The sequence below is a fragment of the Leptosomus discolor genome, chromosome 6 (assembly GCF_034619465.1).
Source record: "Leptosomus discolor isolate bLepDis1 chromosome 6, bLepDis1.hap2, whole genome shotgun sequence".
NCBI classification, from domain to species: Eukaryota; Metazoa; Chordata; class Aves; order Leptosomiformes; family Leptosomidae; genus Leptosomus; species Leptosomus discolor.
Genome location: NC_141396.1, coordinates 34,833 through 54,336, shown reverse-complemented (window position 1 = coordinate 54,336; position 19,504 = coordinate 34,833). Strand labels below are relative to the sequence as shown.

The 19,504-nt window shown below is 44.1% G+C and overlaps 1 protein-coding gene across 3 annotated transcripts in view; it reads left to right on the top strand.

The window, feature by feature from the left end:
- Positions 1-17,650, top strand: part of ALDH18A1 (aldehyde dehydrogenase 18 family member A1) — a 36,265-nt gene extending 18,615 nt beyond the window's left edge. For all 3 annotated transcript variants that reach the window (XM_086467156.1, XM_086467155.1, XM_086467157.1), the window contains 9 exons: positions 2,944-3,017; positions 3,676-3,775; positions 4,897-5,117; positions 9,540-9,677; positions 9,787-9,982; positions 10,135-10,256; positions 12,529-12,715; positions 14,251-14,346; positions 16,737-17,650. In XM_086467156.1, coding sequence (XP_086323282.1) covers positions 2,944-3,017; positions 3,676-3,775; positions 4,897-5,117; positions 9,540-9,677; positions 9,787-9,982; positions 10,135-10,256; positions 12,529-12,715; positions 14,251-14,346; positions 16,737-16,918 — 1,316 coding nt within the window. In that variant the 3' untranslated portion in view covers positions 16,919-17,650. The remainder of the gene's footprint in view (positions 1-2,943; positions 3,018-3,675; positions 3,776-4,896; positions 5,118-9,539; positions 9,678-9,786; positions 9,983-10,134; positions 10,257-12,528; positions 12,716-14,250; positions 14,347-16,736) is intronic.
- Positions 17,651-19,504: the final 1,854 nt, after the last annotated feature.

Below are 19,504 nucleotides of genomic sequence, written 5' to 3'. Positions count from 1 at the left end.
CTCTGCTCTGGTTCCCTCCAGCTGATAAACTGCTGCATCAGACCTGCATGTAAAGAATGCAATGTGTAGAATTTTTACCACTTTTAGTCTTAGGGGTTATCATCTAGATTTCAATGTGAAAATGTGGACATAGAATGTGCTGATGAACTAAGTGTTTAGTTTTATTTCTTATAATGAATTCCTTTTACGACTCAGTCTTCTGGCATGGTAGGTAGGAATGTTTTCCTGCCAAAGTATTGCTGAGACCGTGTAACAATTGCTGGAGAAAGTCAGACCAAAGACCTGTGATCTTGGCAGACTAGGACAAGTACGGGGTGATACTTTTGACTTGCGCTTTAAGCCAAGCAAATTTCTTTGTGTATAATAATCCTCAGTGGATTTCTTGTATGAATCTGTCATGTCATCCTTTGAATCCACCTGGAGACTTAGCATCCGCAGGGCTCTGTGTCACAGTAGTCAAGAGCCTTGACTAGATACTGTGTGTAAACTCTGGATCTAGAACTCCATGAAGAACTGCTTGCTTTAATTTGGGTTTGGGGGAAATGGGAAAGGTTTTGAATTTTCTTCCCAAAAGCTTCATTTGATGCCTTTACTGCCTGTATGGGCAATCAACCCCTGTTGAATTTTGAAGATGTGAGACATCGTCTTTCCCCTTATCACCTCTCTTGCACGTGAAAGAGGTTTGGTCTTAGACAGTTTATACAGTTCCAAAAACTTGATCATCGCTGTTTCTCTTCTTTGAAACTGGTTTCATTATATTGTGGCCTTTTTGAGATTGTCAAAAATCAGAATTTCACATAGTGTTCAAGATGCTAATGAAGCTTTGATTTATGAGATGGCAGACTTATGGTTTCTAGGCCTTTTCTAATAATTCCAGACATTTAATTTGCTTTTTGATGTTGAAGTTCACTGAGATAATGTTTTCATAGTATTATTTGTTATAATACTAAGGTCTGATTTGCCTTTTCCCCTCTACACTGCTTCATGTTTATCTGGTTTGAATTACACTTGCTATTTCAAGGCATAGCAACTTGGCTGCAGAGGAAATCACAGAATTGCCAAATGGCTGAGGTTGGAAGGGGCAGTATGACAGATGACAGGGTCATCTGGTCCTAGTCCTGCTCAAGCAGGTTGCCCAGGACTGTGTCCAAACAGCTTTTGAATATCTCCTAGAATGGAGACTTGGAAACCTCACCAGGCACCCTGTGCCAGCGCTTGATTATCCTCACAGTGCAAAAGTGCTTCCTCATGGGTGGCACCTTCTGTCTTTCAATTTGTGTCCATTGTCTCTTGTCCTATCACTGAGCACCACTGAAAAGTGCCTGCCTCCATCTTCTTTACACCCTCTCTTCAGGTATTTGTACATACTGATGAAATCCCCCCCGAGCCTTCTTCTCCAGGCTAAACATTCCCAGCTCTGTCAGCCTTTCCTCATAGGAGAGATGCTTCAGTCCTTCGTCATTTTTGTGATCTTGCTCTGGGCTCTCTCCAGTATGTCCATGTCTCTCTTGTACTGGGGAGCCCAGAACTGGGCACAGCTCTCCAGGTGTGGCCTCAGCAGTGCTGAGCAGAGGGGAGGGATCACCTCCCTTGACCTGCTGGCAGTGCTTCTCCTGAGGCAGCCCGGGCCACTGTTGGCTGCCTTTGCAGCAAGGGCATGCTGCTGGCTAGCGTTCATCTTGATGTCCACCAGGACCCCCGGGTCTTCCTCTGAAAAGCTGCTTTCTAGGAAAAAGTACGATAGCGACACTTTTGCTCGCTATAATGAATTTGTATCAGCAGTAAAGCTTTTCATCTTGTGACCCCGTTCTGAGTCGCTTACAAATACGGCAAACAGCAAAAGTCCCTGTGGAGTTTTACTGGCACTCTTCCGCTACTATGGCAAGTGTTTACTCCACTCCTCTCTTTGTCTTCTATCTTCCAAAGAACACACTTTGGAAATTCATGTAACTTTTTAAAATTAACTATATCTGCTTACGTACATGTCAGTTTTCCCAAAGAACACCAAAACATACCATACTTTGTAAAGTATGGCTTCACTTTAAAAAGCCTTTTTAACACTTCTTAGGTAAGTCTAATCATGGGTCCACAAGTTCTTTTCTTACACTTCCCACTATACCTCATGATATTTTCCATAACATTGGAATTCCTGCTCTGGCAATTTCTATGGGACCCTTCTTAAACAGAAGTTGGGTCATTTATCACCTTCAAGTTATCTGTTTTACAGGCAATTTCAGGAGAGTTAAAAATCATCACTTAGTTTATGCATGAGCTACTTGCGAACTCTTTGGGGAAATGCTATCTGAACCTGGTGACTTGTTTTGAAATAGAAACAAAAGTAACCTGTTCCTTATCATTTCAGTTTGAGACAGATTTTTTGAGGTCCTGCCAGAAAAAAAGAAAAAAGCCCACCTTTCTTCTGAAAGAACCCTTCTAAAATCCATTCAGGGAGAGACAGAGGGAAAGCAATTTTTCTGCGAGCTGTTACTTGGATTGGGTTTTGGCTTATATTATTGTTTGTACATTCCCATGCTATTTTGTAATCCTTTCTGTTTTCCTCAGTTGGATACTTGAGCTTTTCAAGGTTTGCCTCCTTTCTTTCAGTAGCCTCCTATGCCCTGAGACTTAACTATCCAGGTGTTCTTTTGCTGTTGGTCAAGTCTTTTTGATATGTTGCACACTTGCCTCTGACCTGGTGACCTTATAGAATCTCTGTGGGGACTCTGTACGTTTGGGGACCATAGCAGTATTTTTGTGTCAGGTACAGATTTTCCTGTTTTAGCATACAACAGATTTCTTGAATATGTCTCTTTAAGACTCTGTACCTGCTTTCCTGCTTTGAGGAAAGAACTTGAAGATGGAAGGGCTAGTGTTCACTTCCACATGTGCTGTTACTTTGTCTGCATAGCATATTTTTGCTTTTTTTTTTGTTTGTTTTTGCAGGTCCTACAGTAGAGCAGCAGGGTGAAATGGCTCGAGCTGGTGGCAGGACCCTTGCAGCTCTACAGCCTAAGCAGGTGACAGACCGATATGGCCTCACTTGTGAATGTGTGTCAAACTTTACAACACAGATTTATAACATAAATGGGCCCCTTGGCACAAGAATCTATTCTTTGTGTGCCAGATCCATCATTTGGATTGTAGCATGCTTAAAGAGATGAGAAAAGCAGAAAGATAATGTACCTTGGGGCTATGAAGTCATATATGCTTTCATGTGGCATTTATAAAAATTTTAATAGCACTGAATATCACACAGAAATGAATTGTGATCAGAGCTGCTGAAGAATTGACTGGCATAACTTCTTTCATTCACTCCTGTGTGTATGTATGCAAAAGAGGAGCTGTAGACAAGGAATTACTGCTCTGCAGCTGGGTAGGTAAAATGTGGCGTCTGTTGTGAACAAGACAAGGTGGTCTTAAAGAAAGAACATTGTGGGGTTTGTGAAGAAGGCTGGGCATGAAAAGCAAGGTAATAAAAAGTGATGTGAAGGTTGAAGCAGTGTTCAGCCTCATTTTTCAATGTGATGCAAGCTGAAAAAATCATCTGTCCTCAAGTATTCAGGGAGTCAAGAGAGTGAGAGGATGTGGTCAGCATAAATGAACTGAAGGGGACCAGACTTCAAACAGCATGCACTTTGTGTAAGAAGTCAATTCAGAAACTGTTTTCTCTTTCAGAGAGCGGAGATTATTTATCGTCTTGCTGACTTACTAACTGACCAGAGAGAAGAAATTCTCTCAGCAAACAAAAAGGACCTAGAAGATGCTGAAAATAAAGGTAATATTTCAAGTCCTTCCATGGTATCCCTATTGTCTTGAACCTCTCTGGGCCTTGACGGAAATGAGCAGAACTAGAATCTTCTGTCACTTGGGATTGGGTAATATGGCTGTTGCAGATTAGTGAACCCAGGACCTTGACAGCTTGTAAGCATAATTAGCTGCAGCTTCCTTAATTACCCAAAACAAATGCCTTCATCAGAGAAGCCTTGCAAAACACCAAGCAGTGTATTGTAAAAAAAAAAAAATAAAAAATTAGTGCTCCATTTTGCCAAAGGAGGCTCACTTTAGAAATGGAATATAACAAATGTCATTCTGTTATTGTCATACATAAAGTGAGTGTTTCTGGGCTGGTTAAGATACTGTTTGGCATCTGAGGGGAAGGCTGTCATCTCCATACTTAAATTGATGCTCTCTAGAAAGAACCATGTCTCCTTCTCAGGGAGAAAGGTTCTCTTTTGGTAGCTTGGATTAAACCCATTCTTCTGCGTTAGACTGATGCATTCGTTGAGAAGCTGGGATTGGGATGTGTACATAGAGGGGTAGCAAATGTATGAAAATTACACATCATGAATTGTAATACTTTGTGGAAGATGCCAGGGAACTGTTTTTTACTGACTTGAGTGCTTGAGGGGATGTTGCTGGGTTAACTGTCTGAATGTGTTCGGACTAGAAAATTCAGGCAGTGCTTGCCCAGTGTGAACAGAAATGCTATGCATGCATCTGTGTTTTGGGATTTCTGTCTGTAGAATAGAAAGGTTAAATTACTGCCCAAACCTTCCAGAAATACTGCAAGGGTAGAAATTTGTGAGAAATTCAGACATATAGCAGTACTTGAAACAGGACAAACCTTATCTTTGTGGATGTTGAAGTTGCTTCATGTACAAATCGCTTAACGCTACTTCAAGTTAAAATGTGGTGGTGAGTGAAATCATTGTCACATTTGAGTGTTTTTATGGTAGCTACTGGACTTAATGCTGTGCATTTTTCATCTTGGGTAGGTTTCTTGCTAGGGCATGGGAAATACTGAAGTTTCTTTAGATTCACCAATTGTTTTACATCGCTTTTGCTTGAGCCTAGGCAGACCAATCTATCTTCAGCACAATTTTTTCTTTCTCTTAGGAAGATTGGCACTTCCTTTGTTGAAACGTCTAAGTCTGTCTACATCAAAGCTGAACAGCTTGGCTATTGGTCTGCGTCAGATTGCAGCATCCTCACAGGACAGTGTCGGCCGTGTAATTCGGCGAACACGAATAGCAAAAGACCTGGATTTGGAGCAGGTGACAGTGCCTATTGGCGTCCTTCTTGTGATCTTTGAGTCCCGTCCTGACTGTCTTCCACAGGTATGTAAGGAGGGCATGTTACACTGTTGGGAATTCTTTGACAACAAAAGAAAGGATATTTCTGTTGGTGAGCACTAGGGAGGCTGCAAGAAGTCTTGTCTCAAAGGATTTGAGATTGGATTGGATTCTTCTAAGATTTATTTTGTTGGCACCCCTATTTTTCCTGTAGAGGTATTCTCAGGACTTGCTTCTGCATTGTTCAGAGTTATTCAGGGCTGTTGTTCGGGGTTTTTTTTTGTTTTAAATCCCGACATATAGAAGGAGTTATCTTACATTCAGATGGTGCTGTTCCTGCATGTGTCTTACAAATGTATGTTAGGTGCCTAACTCGCACCTTGGGAGGCTCCCGCCAATAACCACTTGTTTTATCTGTCCATGCTGCATACAGCTGAACTCCAGGCTGGGATTAAACAGGAACTATTTCATACAGATGCTAGTAATTAACTGTAACTGTTAGGAGTAAATGATAAAAAAAAAAAAAATTAGAAAATGCTGAGCACAGAAGTTCCAGGCTTTGAGTGGTTTCTCCTGTACTCGTATTGCTTGTGTGCTGTGTGACGGAATGATAGCTTTTACTTGATTGTAGTGAGATGGGTGTGATGAAGATGGGTGTTCTAAGTTCTTGAGTACTGAGGTTGCTAGAAAGGCTGGTGAAAATCTCGAATAGTGTACTGTAAGTGAGTGTCATTTACCTTGTGCCATGAATAAGGCAGGCATCTTAAAGGCAAATACCTTCATCCACAGCCCTGTGTGGGAGTATTGCTGTGAGTAAATGCTGTTATGATGCATGAAAATGTGGGGACTGAACTAACGTTGCAGAGGCAACCTTGATCTTATCTGCTAACTCCCGACTACTTTACTGAGCAACTGTGGTAGATTTAAAAAACAAAAACAAAACCAAACTTTATTATCAACGCTATTTCCCACAATTAACTTTCTCTCCCACAATTAAATTTCTCTAACATGAGCAAGGGTTTAAGGAGAAAGTGATGGGTACAGGCACTTTAAAAGGAAGTGAGATGCAACCAGTGGACATCTTGGTACTTCATGCCTGAATTTTGAGTGGTCCCTATTTCATACTAAGAGGGAGTATGCTCTAGGCAAAGTTCCCGTGAGGAAGGGGAAAAAGGCACTAGTCTCCCTTGTCTACCATTATTAGTTCCTTGCCGATAGCTCTGTTCTTCACAGATAACCACTCTGTTTCCTTGTTGAATTCTACTCTGTCTTCCTGGACTTCAGCCCTGGTCTCTTGCCTTGTGTAGCTGATGTCTCGCTCTTTCTCTTCCCCTTCATCTTAGCTTAAAACTTACACAAGACTGACTCTTGCTGTCTTTCCCCCCCCCGCTTTGTTTTACAGACTTGGAATAGCTCATCTTGGTAGTTGCTTTCCTTCCTGCCAGCTTCCTATCCTCATACTTGCATGAGGTTCTCTGATGCAACTTCAGAGGATCATCTTTGATACCTCTGCATTTGAACTGCATGGTTTCTGTCCCATGCTGTAGCTGATAGTAGAATGGTCTCTGAGTGCAGAGGAGCAGTTCCCTCCTCTTAGTTTACCACCACATCTCATGCTTGTTTGGGTAAGCAATTACAGGGGAAGTTTGACTTTGCCCTGGAAGACTGTGTGCTTGATTTGCTCCTTGGAGACAGCTGACGCAGAGTTAGGTGAGTGCTCAGAGTTCAGTCCTGAGTTGCAGTAAAGGTGAAACAATTGCAGATTACCAGTTAAGATTTAATAAGCTTCTAATGAGCATATACAAATAGCATGTTTGCCTCTCATACCTACAAGACCAAATTGCAAGCATCTTTCACAGACTGCTTCCTATAGATTCCACTAAATCAAATTGTTGCCCTGAAGTGTAGTCATGCTCTTCTGTTTGAAGGGACTGAACTGTATTGAGATCCCTTATCTTCTGTTCTCCTTTTAATCACAAAGGTTTTTATTTTTGTGTCTTGATTTTTTTCTTCTTTTTTTTCCAAATCAGTTCAAAACCTTTATTTTAATCCTATGCCCGCAGAATGAAATTCTTTATTTAAATAAGCTTATTTGTTGAGCTTTCCCTTGTCATACTCACCTTTGGAACTTTCAAAATGCAATCAGACTGCTTTCTATTGTCTAGTTTTATAAGTTAGAAAGACACACGATATCTGTGTAAGACAGGCTTCCTAGACTACTGTACTTCAGTGTATTTTTTCTGAAGTATTTCTTATTTTTCAATATTCCTTTTAAATTGCTGACAGCAGGATGAGAAAGAATGTCCGACATTGTAATTGTTGTTATCCATTTGATATTAGAGTGGGAAAGGAGGTGATCTGAAGAGATATATCTGAGGGATTTAATGTTTTTCTGTAGGAATCAGCATCTAAAGTGTCCCACTGTCATGGTTTGAGGCTGGGCCAGCCACTAACAAATGACGGACGCTCTCTATTAACTCCTCTCCCCTCCCAAAAGGGAAAAGAAGAGAGAACAAGGGAGAGAAACTTTATGGTTTGGAAAAGAAAACTAAAACAGCTTTAATGAAACAATAACAATAAAAGAAAAGATAATAATAAGGGAATAATGAAATATATACAATATGTACAAATATATACAAATAGATACGGCAACAATACCGAACCCAACTCCCCCCACCCTGATGACGACACGTCACCACCACACTGCAGGGCTGGCACTGGGGCAGTCCCAGGCTGGACTGGGCAGCAGACAGGGACGGGATGCAGGAGCTGGACTCAGGCACTGGATTCAGGGATGCACGGATCGGGATCGACAACAGAAGGACAGACAGAGTCCTCCTTAGTTGTCAGCCATCGAAGAAGAGAGAGATTGACCCTTGTGATCCCTCAGCTTTACACTGAATATGACGTATATGGGATGGAATACCCTGTTGGTCAGGTTTCGGTCACCTGTCTGGTTTGCTCCTCCCTGCAGGGGCGACCTTTTTCGTGCTTGTCAACCTTTTCACTCCCAGCACCCCAACATGGAGTACAAGATTTAGCAGTGACCTTGGTCGCTATAAGAACAGGTACAAGCAAGGGCTTCTCTGCACACCATTCCTTGGTACTGACTGTAAACATCAGGCCTTAGCACTGCAAGAAGCAGTCACTGTCTGGAAAAACATGCTGCTGTTTCAGAAAGTGCCGTTAGTTAGAGGAGACTTAACTGAAAAGTTAAAGCACTAAACTAGAATTAGTTCTGGTTTAGCCCAAACCAGGACAGCCACTAAACAAACTGCTTGTTAGGTGTGAGCCTGGCTAATTCTGGCATCCACATCTCAACAGCGTACAACTGTTATACTAATGAGTGCAGGTTTGGTGATGATACGTGCAGATGATGATAATGATACATATGATCTTTCCCAGAAGATAGTAATACAGTCAAATAACTTCAAATGCTTAATTTGTTTATTCTAAAAGGTTCTGGAGAGAAGGTGATTTTGTTTTCTAAAGGAGTATATGCTATTTTTTTTTTTTTTTTCAAATAGGTGGACAAATTATGAAGCCATTGTGAATGGGATTGTGGTGAGGAAGACAAAAAGGGATGCAAAAGTAAAATAAGTCTGGGAAGAGACCTTTATCAAGTCTGACATACTCCTTGGTAGAAAAGAACAAAAAACTGAAATAAACAATAAAAAACCTACCACCACCGCTCTGTTAAAGAGGTTTTCCATTTAGTGAGGAAAACACCAGTAAGAACTAGTATCTGGAGACTGAACGAATTTGGTGTGTGTTTTCAACAGCAGAAGTAATTTTTTATCTATCTTCCAAAAAGCAGTGGCTTCTTTGGAGCATTTTTTTGAAATGTGGTCTGGTTGTGTTGCTGGACTCAAATGGGTGAAATCTATCACCTTAAACAGAAAGGCAACAATATGAATCTGTTCCTTCTGGTTATAAACATGAAAGAAAAATGATACAGGTGATGCTGGGTCTGTGGTCTAGAAGGTTTTTTCTTCCCTGCTTAGAGCAAGTGTTGTCTATTTATGACTTCTGTTTTAGACAGCACGATGAAAATGTTCTTCCTGCTCATAGGAAGAGCTCATTAGCCACTTACTGCCCGAATAGTTACGAACAAGAGTTCTTGCACCTATAACTATTCTCCTTAGGATGATTGCCTACACAGCTACCAATCTAATACCACAGCCTATGTCCAGGGTTTCCTCTGACTTGTCCACTGCGTTCTGCCCCTGGCAATAGTACCCTGAAAACTCAAATTTGTTCCTAAAACACTAACACATTTCATTTCTGGAGTAATGATTTTTTTAGTGCCATAAAATCAAAACTCTAGATTAATGTTGAGTAAGTCAACAGGATTAATAACCCTGTTCTTAATCTATTTTGTGGGTGTTATTCCAACAGAAGAGACAGTTTAGTTTTCTCTCTCTTTTTTTTTTTTTTTTTTTTTTTTTTTAAATGCTTTTCTGACAGGTGTCTGCTTTGGCCATAGCCAGTGGAAATGGCTTACTACTTAAAGGAGGGAAAGAGGCAGCACATAGCAATCAAATCCTTCATCATCTGGCACAAGAAGCACTCTCTATTCACGGTGTCAAAGATGCGGTGCAACTGGTAAGTGCCTAGAATTAAATCAATAATTTCTTTGCTATGGTGTGTATAAAAAATATGGGCGAAACTTGAGAATTTAAACCATAGGCTGTTTGTATTGCAACTACCACAGGTGAACACAAGAGAGGAAGTAGAAGATCTCTGCCGTTTGGATAAGCTGATAGATCTAATCATTCCACGTGGTTCATCACAGCTAGTCAGGAATATCCAGAAAGCTGCTAAGGGAATCCCAGTGATGGGACACAGCGAAGGGATCTGTCATGTGTATGTGGACACGGATGCCAGTGTTGAGAAGGTCACACGAATAAGTAAGCTGGGAGAGAGTGACTTGAATCTCATTGGTGTAATTAAATTTCGTATTTGGAGTATGCGATACGGTAACGGTAATTGATAATTCATATGCTGTTCAAAACCTTTGTCATAAATGTTATGTAACCAAATATCTACTCTTAAACCTCAGTCAGAGACTCAAAGTGTGAATATCCTGCTGCCTGTAATGCTCTGGAAACTCTCTTAATTCATCGAGACTTGCTGAGAACCCCGTTGTTTGATCAGATCATAGACATGTTGAGAGTAGAACAGGTTAGTCACTCATACTTGTGTTTTGTTTTGTTTTGTTTCTAACACTTTAGAAATATTTCGTGTGGCTGGTGTAACCCTGCTTAGTTTTATGATGGTGTTACACTTAAGTTATCTATATGTCTCTACACATAAATGAACTTACAGAGAACTTTCTCTGCTTCTCCACACAACCCCAAGTTTTTCCATAGAAATGGTCTGAAAGCAGCTTCTTCAGGACAGCCACGTGCCATTATTGGGATACAAATACCTCCTTTGATATAGCAAAAGTCATCTTCTGCCTTAGAAGAGCATATACACAAACCTTTCTCTACCCTTTTTAATTCTAACTTAATTGCTGTTAACCTCCCAGACGCAAAGCCTCCTCTTCTTGAATGTATTCATTTAGCTTCTTACCCAAGTGAATTCTCTTTGTGTTTTTCTCCTTTCTGAATCTGCTTCATCCACATATTTTTAAACCTTTCATGCTCTTTATCCTCACCCATTTTCCCTCCTAGTATGTCAAAGGATCAGCAAAAGGTCAGAATACTAATTAGTTGTCTTGCCATGGGTAATGTTTTCTCAGTAAAGGTAGCAGAAATGCATCAGGAGAGAAACATCCATGGAGTAGCGTGAATTGCACATAGTCAATGATTTTCACACGGCAGCATGTATTTGGCAAATACAGTGTGCAGGTAGAGATTAATGCAGATAAAATGGGCCATTTAGTTTGATGATGTCGAAAGGGTCATAGTAAAAGAAGCTGATAGGTAGGAACACGTCCTCACTTGATGGATTCCTTTCATGTCTTGTTTGGTTGTTTCTTGGGAAGAGTAGAGTGAAGGGTAGATCTCTGGATTTTGGATGGGAGGAATGTGAGGACTAGTGCATTTCCACCACCACCCACCCAGTTCCTAATACAGTGGGGAGGATGTTACCTCTGTCTAATCTGACCTGACAATAAGAAACATGCAAATATTGGGCAGGATTATGCAATTAAAGTAATTTATAGTTGCACAAGAAAATGCTGGTTTACAGATAGTTTCTTAAAAGCCTTCCCATTCCAAATTTTGCAGACTTGTGCCTTATTTCCTGTTTATGTTTGTCTTGTCAAAATTCCCTGTGTTTCATTTGCATGGGAATTTCTCTGCTGTATGAGTTCTAAATTTTCTCTCATGTTGAGGTGTCTCAGTGGCTATGATTAAACTGAGAGGTTGATGATGCATTAGATCTCCTTTATAACAAATAAAAGATACCTGCATCAGTTTTCTTGTTTTGGACCCAGTAACTCCTTTGTGTCTGAAACACAGGCTTCAGAGAGGGCTGGTGTCAGTTTACAAAACAAAAGGCTAAAAGCTGTTCAAGATCTTAAGCCTTCTGTAGGTGCAAACTTGGAAGCATTCCTGTAGTTACTTTCTGGACTGCAGTTAAACTTTCTTAAAACAAGGTATGGCTGCAATATTATAGCTCCTTTCCCAGGAGCTCCTGCCTGATAACTTTGATGCGATTGCTTTAAATAATTTGAAATGAGTCCTGAACCGTGAGCGTGTCGTGGCAGGCAGCCAGCCTAGCATGTCAGCTGTTGTACCTTATTGCTAGTTCACCAGTCTGCTAAGTTTCCCAAAGTGTAGGCGTATTTCTCTTACACTGCATGCAGTGAACATTTAATTCACAAATGTTGTGGGTTAACCACAGTTGGCAGCTAATCGCCGTTGCTCACTCTCCCCTGCCCCAGGAGGGATGGGGGGAGAGAATAAGAGGAGCAAAAGCAAAGAACCTTGTGGGTTGAAAGAAAGATAGTTTGATAAGCAAAGGGAAGAGGAAGAAGAAGGTGGGGGGAATGACACAAAAGAACCCCAAAAAACCCACATAAGTGAGGCAAAGCTAATTACTCGCCATCTGCCACAAGTAGACTAATGCCTAGCCAGTGTCCGAGCAGTGCCTACCTTCTTCAAAAACTTCCTCCCCTCAGTTTGTATGGCTGTGCATGACATCATATGGCATGGAATATCCTTTTAGTCAGTTCAGGTCAGCTATTCCTGCACACTCCCAACCTTCTTGCTAGGGGGACTGAGCAGGGGGAAAAGAGAAAGCTGTGACACTGTGCAAGCTGTGTTCAGCAACAGCCAAAACACTGGTGTGTTTTCAACACTGTTTTAGTCACAAGTCCAAAACATTGCACCATAGGGACTGCTATGAAGAAAATTAACTCTATCACAGACAGACTGCAAGAAGCCACACTTTCACCTGGAAAGCATTGGATGGTCAGCAGCAGAAAATGTTTCTGGTATTACAGGTGAAGATTCATGCTGGCCCAAAGTTTGCATCTTACTTGACATTCAGCCCTTCAGAAGTGAAATCTCTCCGCACAGAATATGGGGACCTGGAGTGCTGCATTGAGATAGTAGACAGTGTCCAAGAGGCTGTTGAACATATCCACAAGTATGGAAGCTCTCACACGGACGTTATCATCACAGAGAACGGTTAGTGATCAGTCTGCTTCCTTAAGCTACTGTTTTGGTTTGACTGCCAATTCTTGGTGTTAGTGTAACTATGTACATTGCAGCAGTTGTTCTTCTCCTGGGTCTGTATTAGGCATTACCAACCGGAGGCCTGTGAGCTAAATGTACCTACAGTTATGTTTAGCTCAGAGAAAACATGTTATGTGGCCCTTATTCCAGGATGTTAAGGAATGTGCGTTAGCAATTGGCCAATGGCACGTCAGCACATGCTCTTGCCAGGCAAATTGCTTTGTGTTCCTGTATTGTGCAGACTTACCGGGTCAGTGGGTTTTGTAGGAACATCTCCGGATTCCTGGAGATGTCCTTAGGCCTCTGAATGCTGATCAGGTGAGCTTCTATAGTACCTTGATGGAGGGGAATAGGTATTGTAGGGAAGATCAGACTTTATCCACTTTGTCTTCCCATGTCATTTTTATGTCTTGCAAAGAAGGACCACAAACTTTTCCCCCTACCTATCCCAGTCCTTTACTTCCCACTTAGCATCCCTAGTATAAAAGCTGCATTTATCTTAATTTGCAGTTTCTTGCCTCTTTGTTGTGAGCCTGTGCTCCTTTGTGCAGCTCTGTGCTGCTCCCATCCCTGTCCTGTGTGCAGTTGGAACACTGTGCCAGTTCAAAACCTAGCTAGAGCTACGCCCAGGCAGAGGTCGACTCTCCAACCAAACCAAGCCTGAAACTCCTGAGGATCAGCTGCAGTAAGGTGATGTTGATCTGCGGCTGATCAGTGTGTAAGTCAGGCAGCCTTCTGTTTCTGTGCCTCCTGACAACCTTAAATGAGTGTCACTAAAAGGCATGCATTTGATACCATAACCTACTGCCATGGGACCTGGTACACTAGTGATTTGCTAGGGAGTGTACTGGAAATAGAGCTGATCTTTCATCTTGTCGCTAAGGGCGACTGACCTGCAGCTCACAGCCTTACAGAGAATAGAGTTCTCCAGAGGACTGACTTGCATAACTCTGCCTGAGCTTGCTCAGATCTTGCATGTTCTGTGTTAAACTGGGTTAGTTAGCTGATTTCACATAGTATTTCTGCATTGTATTTTCCAAATATTACCTTCAATACGATTTAGTTTTGAGTTTTTCATTATCTGGAACAATTCCATGTTTGAGATTAATGGAGAGCTGACTGTGTAGTTTAACTGTCTCAGTCTGACTGCAAAATGTTGTTTGGGGTAGCTGTCCTTTCTCACCAGTCATACAGCTATCCTTGTCTGCAAGTTCTAGACTGGATGTATTTAGAATTAGACATCTTTCTGCTTTCTTCTAACCTTTTCAAGCTTCTTATAATTTGCAGCTGTGTCTACTTGATAAGCATACTAGGGAGAAGTATAAATTAAAATGTCTTGTCCTAGGCTGTTTAAACACTGCCTGATATGGTTGCATGTGAAAGCTGTATTGTTGTATCTGTTCTCTGTATTTTTTTGTTGTGTTTATTGGAGTGCATGGTCATTCTGTATGTACTGAATTTTATTTTTCTTTCTGTCTCTTTCCTAGAGAAAACAGCAGAGTTCTTCCTCCAGCATGTGGACAGCGCTTGTGTTTTCTGGAATGCCAGTACCCGATTCTCTGATGGCTATAGATTTGGTCTTGGTAAGAGAGAAAATACTGCGGGATTTGCTATTGTATAAAAAGAGTGGCAGTCTGGATCCTGGAAGATAGGATTAGTCTCTGATCTTACTGTCTAATATAAGGCTTTCAGGAAAGGTACTGTAAGAAAAGTTGAAGCCTGGGTGTTGCATCCATGCAGAAGAGCAGATAGTTTAATATCTCTTTCCTGCCAGAACTAGCTAATACTGCTATACAGACTATGTAGATTTAATTTAGCAGTAGGGGGCAAAGATGGTTTTGGATCCTTTGAAGTTGTATTCAATCAGAATATAATATAATGCGTGCTGCATGCATGTAATGATAGAACAATGCAAATACAGGATCTGAAATTGGTGAGCAGTTCTTCTTTTGTTTATCTTTCTAATGATGCTGTAAAGAATGCCATGCCACATTCCTGCTGGGCAGACTGAGCTGCTGTCCAGTGTGCCAGCCCTGCAGTGTTGAGGAATAAAAGGCAGGAACCAAACTGAACATCAGTTGCCTAAATAAACAGGTACACCTACTGTGAATTGCAGAAGACAAGGGAAACTTTCTTTTCCTGAGGTAGAAACTGGGAAATCTCTGTAGCAGGCTGTTACTGTGTCAGCTGGAACACTGAGTGTTCCATGTGATTAAAAAATTCTAGTTAGGGTCTTGCAATATCTCTGCAATGTGATAAAAAAGGACATATTCCGCTTGGAATTAAAATCTGGCAAGGAATGTCAAGGACAACAAGAGAAGGGCTTCTTCAAGTACATCAGTAGTAAAAGGAAGACTAGGGAAAGTGTGGGCCCACTGCTGAATGAAGTGGGTACCCTGGTGACAGGATACAGAGAAGGTGGAGTTACTGTATGCCTCCTTTGCTTCAGTCTTTACTGCTAAGGCTGGCCCTCAGGAATCCCAGACCCTGGAGGTAAGAGAGAAGGTCTGGAGAAAGGAAGACTTGGTCAAGGAGGATTGAGTTAGAGATCATTTAGGCAAACTGGACACTCACAAATCCATAGGCCCTGATGGGACGCATCCACGCGTGCTGAGCGAGCTGGCAGATGTTATTGCTGAGCCACGCTCCATCATCTTTGAAAGGTCATGGAGGACAGGAGAGGTGCCTGAGGACTGGAGGAAATCCAATGTCACTCCAGTCTTCAAAAAAGGGCAAGAAGGAGGATCCGGGAAACTACAGGCCAGTCAGCCTTATCTCCATCCCTGGAAAGGTGATGGAACATCTCATTCTGGACATCATCTCTAAGTATGTGGAGGAAAAGAGGGTTATCAGGAGTAGTCAGCGTGGATTCACCAAGGGGAAATCATGCTTGACCAATCTGATAGCCTTCTACGATGGCATGACTGGCTGGGTAGATGAGGGGAGAGCAGTGGGTGTTGGCTGCCTCGACTTCAGTAAGGCTTTTGACACTCTCTCATCACATCCTCATAGGGAAGCTTAGGAAGTGTGGGATAGACAAGTGGACAGCGAGGTGGATTGAGAACTGCCTGAATGGCAGAGCTCAGAGTTGTGATCAGCATCGCAGAGTTCAGTTGGAGGCCTGTGGCTAGTGGTGTTCCCCGGGGGTCAGTACTGGATCCAGTCCTGTTCAACATATTCATCAATGACCTGGATGAAGGGACAGAGTGCACCCTCAGCCAGTTTGCTGATGACACAAAACTGGGGGGAGTGGCCGACACACCAGAGGGCTGTGCTGCCATTCAGTGAGACCTGGACAGGCTGGAGGGCTGGGCGGAGAGGAACCTCATGAGGTTCAACAAGGGCAAGTGTAGGGTCCTGCCCCTGGGGAGGAATAACCCCACACACCAGCATAGGCTGGGTGTCAACCTGCTGGAGAGTAGCTCTGCGGAGAAGGACATGGGAGTTGTGGTTGACAACAAGTTGAGCCAGCCATGTGCCCTTGTGGCCAAGGCGGCCAGCAATATCCTGGGGTGCATGAAGAAGAGTGTGGCCAGCAGGTCGAGGGAGGTCATCCTCCCCCTCTACTCTGCCCTGGTGAGGCCACATCTGGAGTGCTGTGTCCAGTTCTGGGCTCAGCCAGCTCAAGAGAGACATGGAACTACTGGACAGAGTCCAGCAGAGGGCTAAAAGACGATGAGGGGACTGGAGTATCTCTCCTATGAGGAAAGGCTGCAAGACCTAAAAGTAACTCCGTAGCAGCCAGAAGTATAAACATTGCAATTTATAATGTAATAGTTAAACTCTTCTAACTTTTAAATCAAATAAACATAATGTCTGGCATTTGGAGAGGAGCAGAGAAAGGCAGGTCACTGAAAGAAAGGCAGGTCACTGAAAGGGAGGCAGCTGTTTTTACATGAAGGTGCAAAACTGCTTAGCATGAAATTAATGTCTTCTGAGGATTAACTACCTTTATCTTGTGTGTTTCCTGCAGGTGCTGAAGTGGGAATTAGTACTTCTCGAATCCATGCACGTGGACCAGTGGGAATTGAAGGACTCTTAACTACGAAGTGGTTGCTGAGGGGGGACAATCATATTGTTTCTGACTTCTCAGAGCATGGGAGCATGAAGTATCTTCATGAGAGCCTCCCTGTCCCTCAGAGAAATACCAACTAAGAACATTGGGGTGGGGGGGAAAACCCAGGGGTATAAATATTTCCTGAACATGTTCAGGCTTCAGGGTGCTTTCTGGGGAGACTGTTTATCATCTTCAGGAACATTGTTCTTGGTCACTGTGCAGTACAATGAATACAAAATTATCCCATCTGTGAGATTTTTTTTTCCTGCCTCTTTCTGTTTCCTTAGATAGTGTCTGCAAACTGACCTTACTTTTCCCGGAGACAGGCTTCTTCAAAACATACAGGTAACATACGGAAAGATTTAAATAACTGCTGCGTTCTTTTTTTATCCCAATGCTCCCTATAGCAAATATGCTTGGTGGTGGAGCATAATTTTTTTTTTTTTCAGAAGTCTTTGTTTTATTCAAATATCTGTTCTGGAGAACATACTTGATAGTTTGGGGTTTTTTTTCTTCACTCTTATGATCATGGCAGCTCTTGAAAGCCGGAAAGCTTTATACTTACTTTCTTTGTTATTTCATTGCTCTTGTGATAAGAGAGTAGATGTTCCAAATGCATAGTAGGCTTTTGACCAAGAAACCTTTTGTATCTAATTTCTTGGTGCTGTTGACTATTGTAGATAAATAACACAGCTGTCTACTACGTGAATTTTGTACTGAAGGTTTATTTTTCTTTGCTTTTATATAAAACTTAACCTTCCACAACCCCTCCTCCAAAATCAATACTCCTTTGACATTGGCTTTTCCTGAATAAAGCTCTGAAGAAACTCTTCCCTTCGTCATTGCAGCAAGTGGGTTCATGCGCCCTGCGGGGAAATGCCCGGTGCAGCTACCCCTCGACTGCAGCGAGGCCCAAACGCAGCCTCGTGCTGCCGCAGCCGCTCAGTGCTGCCCTGCGTGACTCACACCACCGTCCCGCGACGTGCTGCATGCACCAGTTCAGTGATGTGGCCGGCCCCAGCGCAGGCATGTGTGAGCTGGCTGTGCCGCAGGTCCCTGGGCAGGGCCGGGGCGGCGCCTGCTGGTGGGGGGCCATTTTTTCTGCTTCTCACAGCCACTGGTCGAGCTCCTCCCACGCCCTCAGGGTCCAGCATGCCCACGGGGCTCGGGAGCATTCACTCCAGTGCGCTCCTCTCTTCCAGTTGGTGTATGTGGACGGCACCGTTCCCCTCCCTGTGGATGCCAAGGGCCCACGGACAGCGGTGAGGTGAGCCAGATGCTCGCATGGTTGCCGAAGGCGTCACAGCAGGGAACTCAGCACAGCACCAGGGGGGCCACGACACAGACCCTGCTGGGAGCACAATGGGGGGCACTTGTGCTGCACAGGCCCTGGTGTCACCTTGGTGGCTGCCCGTTCGTGCCTCAGCCACGGGGGGACACAGCCGGGAGCAGTGGGCAGGTCCTGGAGCAAGGTGGTGGTGCGGCACTCATCTGCTAAGGACACCTAATACAGTAACACACCTCTTTGCTTTCCATGCTTCCTGTCCGATTACTTTGCCTACTGGAGGGCAGGGTGGTAAGTAGCATCGTGCAGTGTCCTGTCTCAGAGTGCCAAGGCCAGCAAAGGAAGCGTTGTGTGCATGCAGGAGAGCAGAGTAGAAGCACCACGGAGGCGAGGAAAGGTACAAACACCACAACAGAGCCTAAGGAGCACTTGTGTATCGCTTATTTGCAGATCAGCTCCTTGTGCCTGGTCTGCTCAGACACTAGTTCCTGGTACACATCACTGCCCCTCACACAAAGCAGCTTTCAGTCTCCTGCCTTGAGGATGTCATCTTTTTTGTGTTACGTTTCTTAAACCTCTTGCCAGCGTCTGTTGACCCACTGCTGTCACTGCTGCAACCCTGATGCCACGTGCAAACCAATATAGCGATCCCAGGGGCTCACTCTGGGGGAAAAACCTGTGCCGTAAGTTCCCTGTGCTTCTTCTCCTTAGGTAATGGGGGGGGGTGGGGGGGGGTGGAGAGATGGACAGAAACAGCCACCAGACGTTTAAAGCACTCAAATGCTCGAGGATGTTTTTTGCTACAAGGCAATGAGTATCGCTGCCGGTGCAGCAAGCAGGAAAATGTAAGCCCCGAGCCCCGAGTAAGTAGTTGCCGTCTTTGGATGGTACAAACTGGGCTGAGATACCGGCCCTTTCCCGTCCTACGAATGCTCAGAAAACGATCGCCGAGAGGACGCCGCCGCCCGGAGGCCCAAATCCAGTGCTGCGGGCCGGGAGCGGCGGGCGCGCGCAGCTGCGGCCGGGGCAGCTGCTGCCGGCCGCCGACAAAGCGTCAGTACTGCCGCCTGGGCGCGGCGCATGCGCCGTGGCGCCCCCATTGTCCACGGTGCCGCCCGCAGGTAACGGCACTGCGATGCTGCGGTGCCCGCGGGGCGGTGCCCGGCGCTGGCCGCTGCCTCCCGGTCGGGTCGCGCCGCTGCCGCCCTAGGGGCGCGGGGCCTGCGGGCGCTCGGCGCGCAGCTCGCGGGGCTGCAGCGCCGGGGGCTGCCCCGGGCACGCGCCGCGCATGCGCCGCCCGGCGGGCGCTGCTGCCGCGCGGCTGAAGCGCGGTCCTGCAACCGCGTGGCGGCTGTGGCTGTTCCGGCGCGCCGTCGGCGGCCGGCGCATGCGCGGTGCG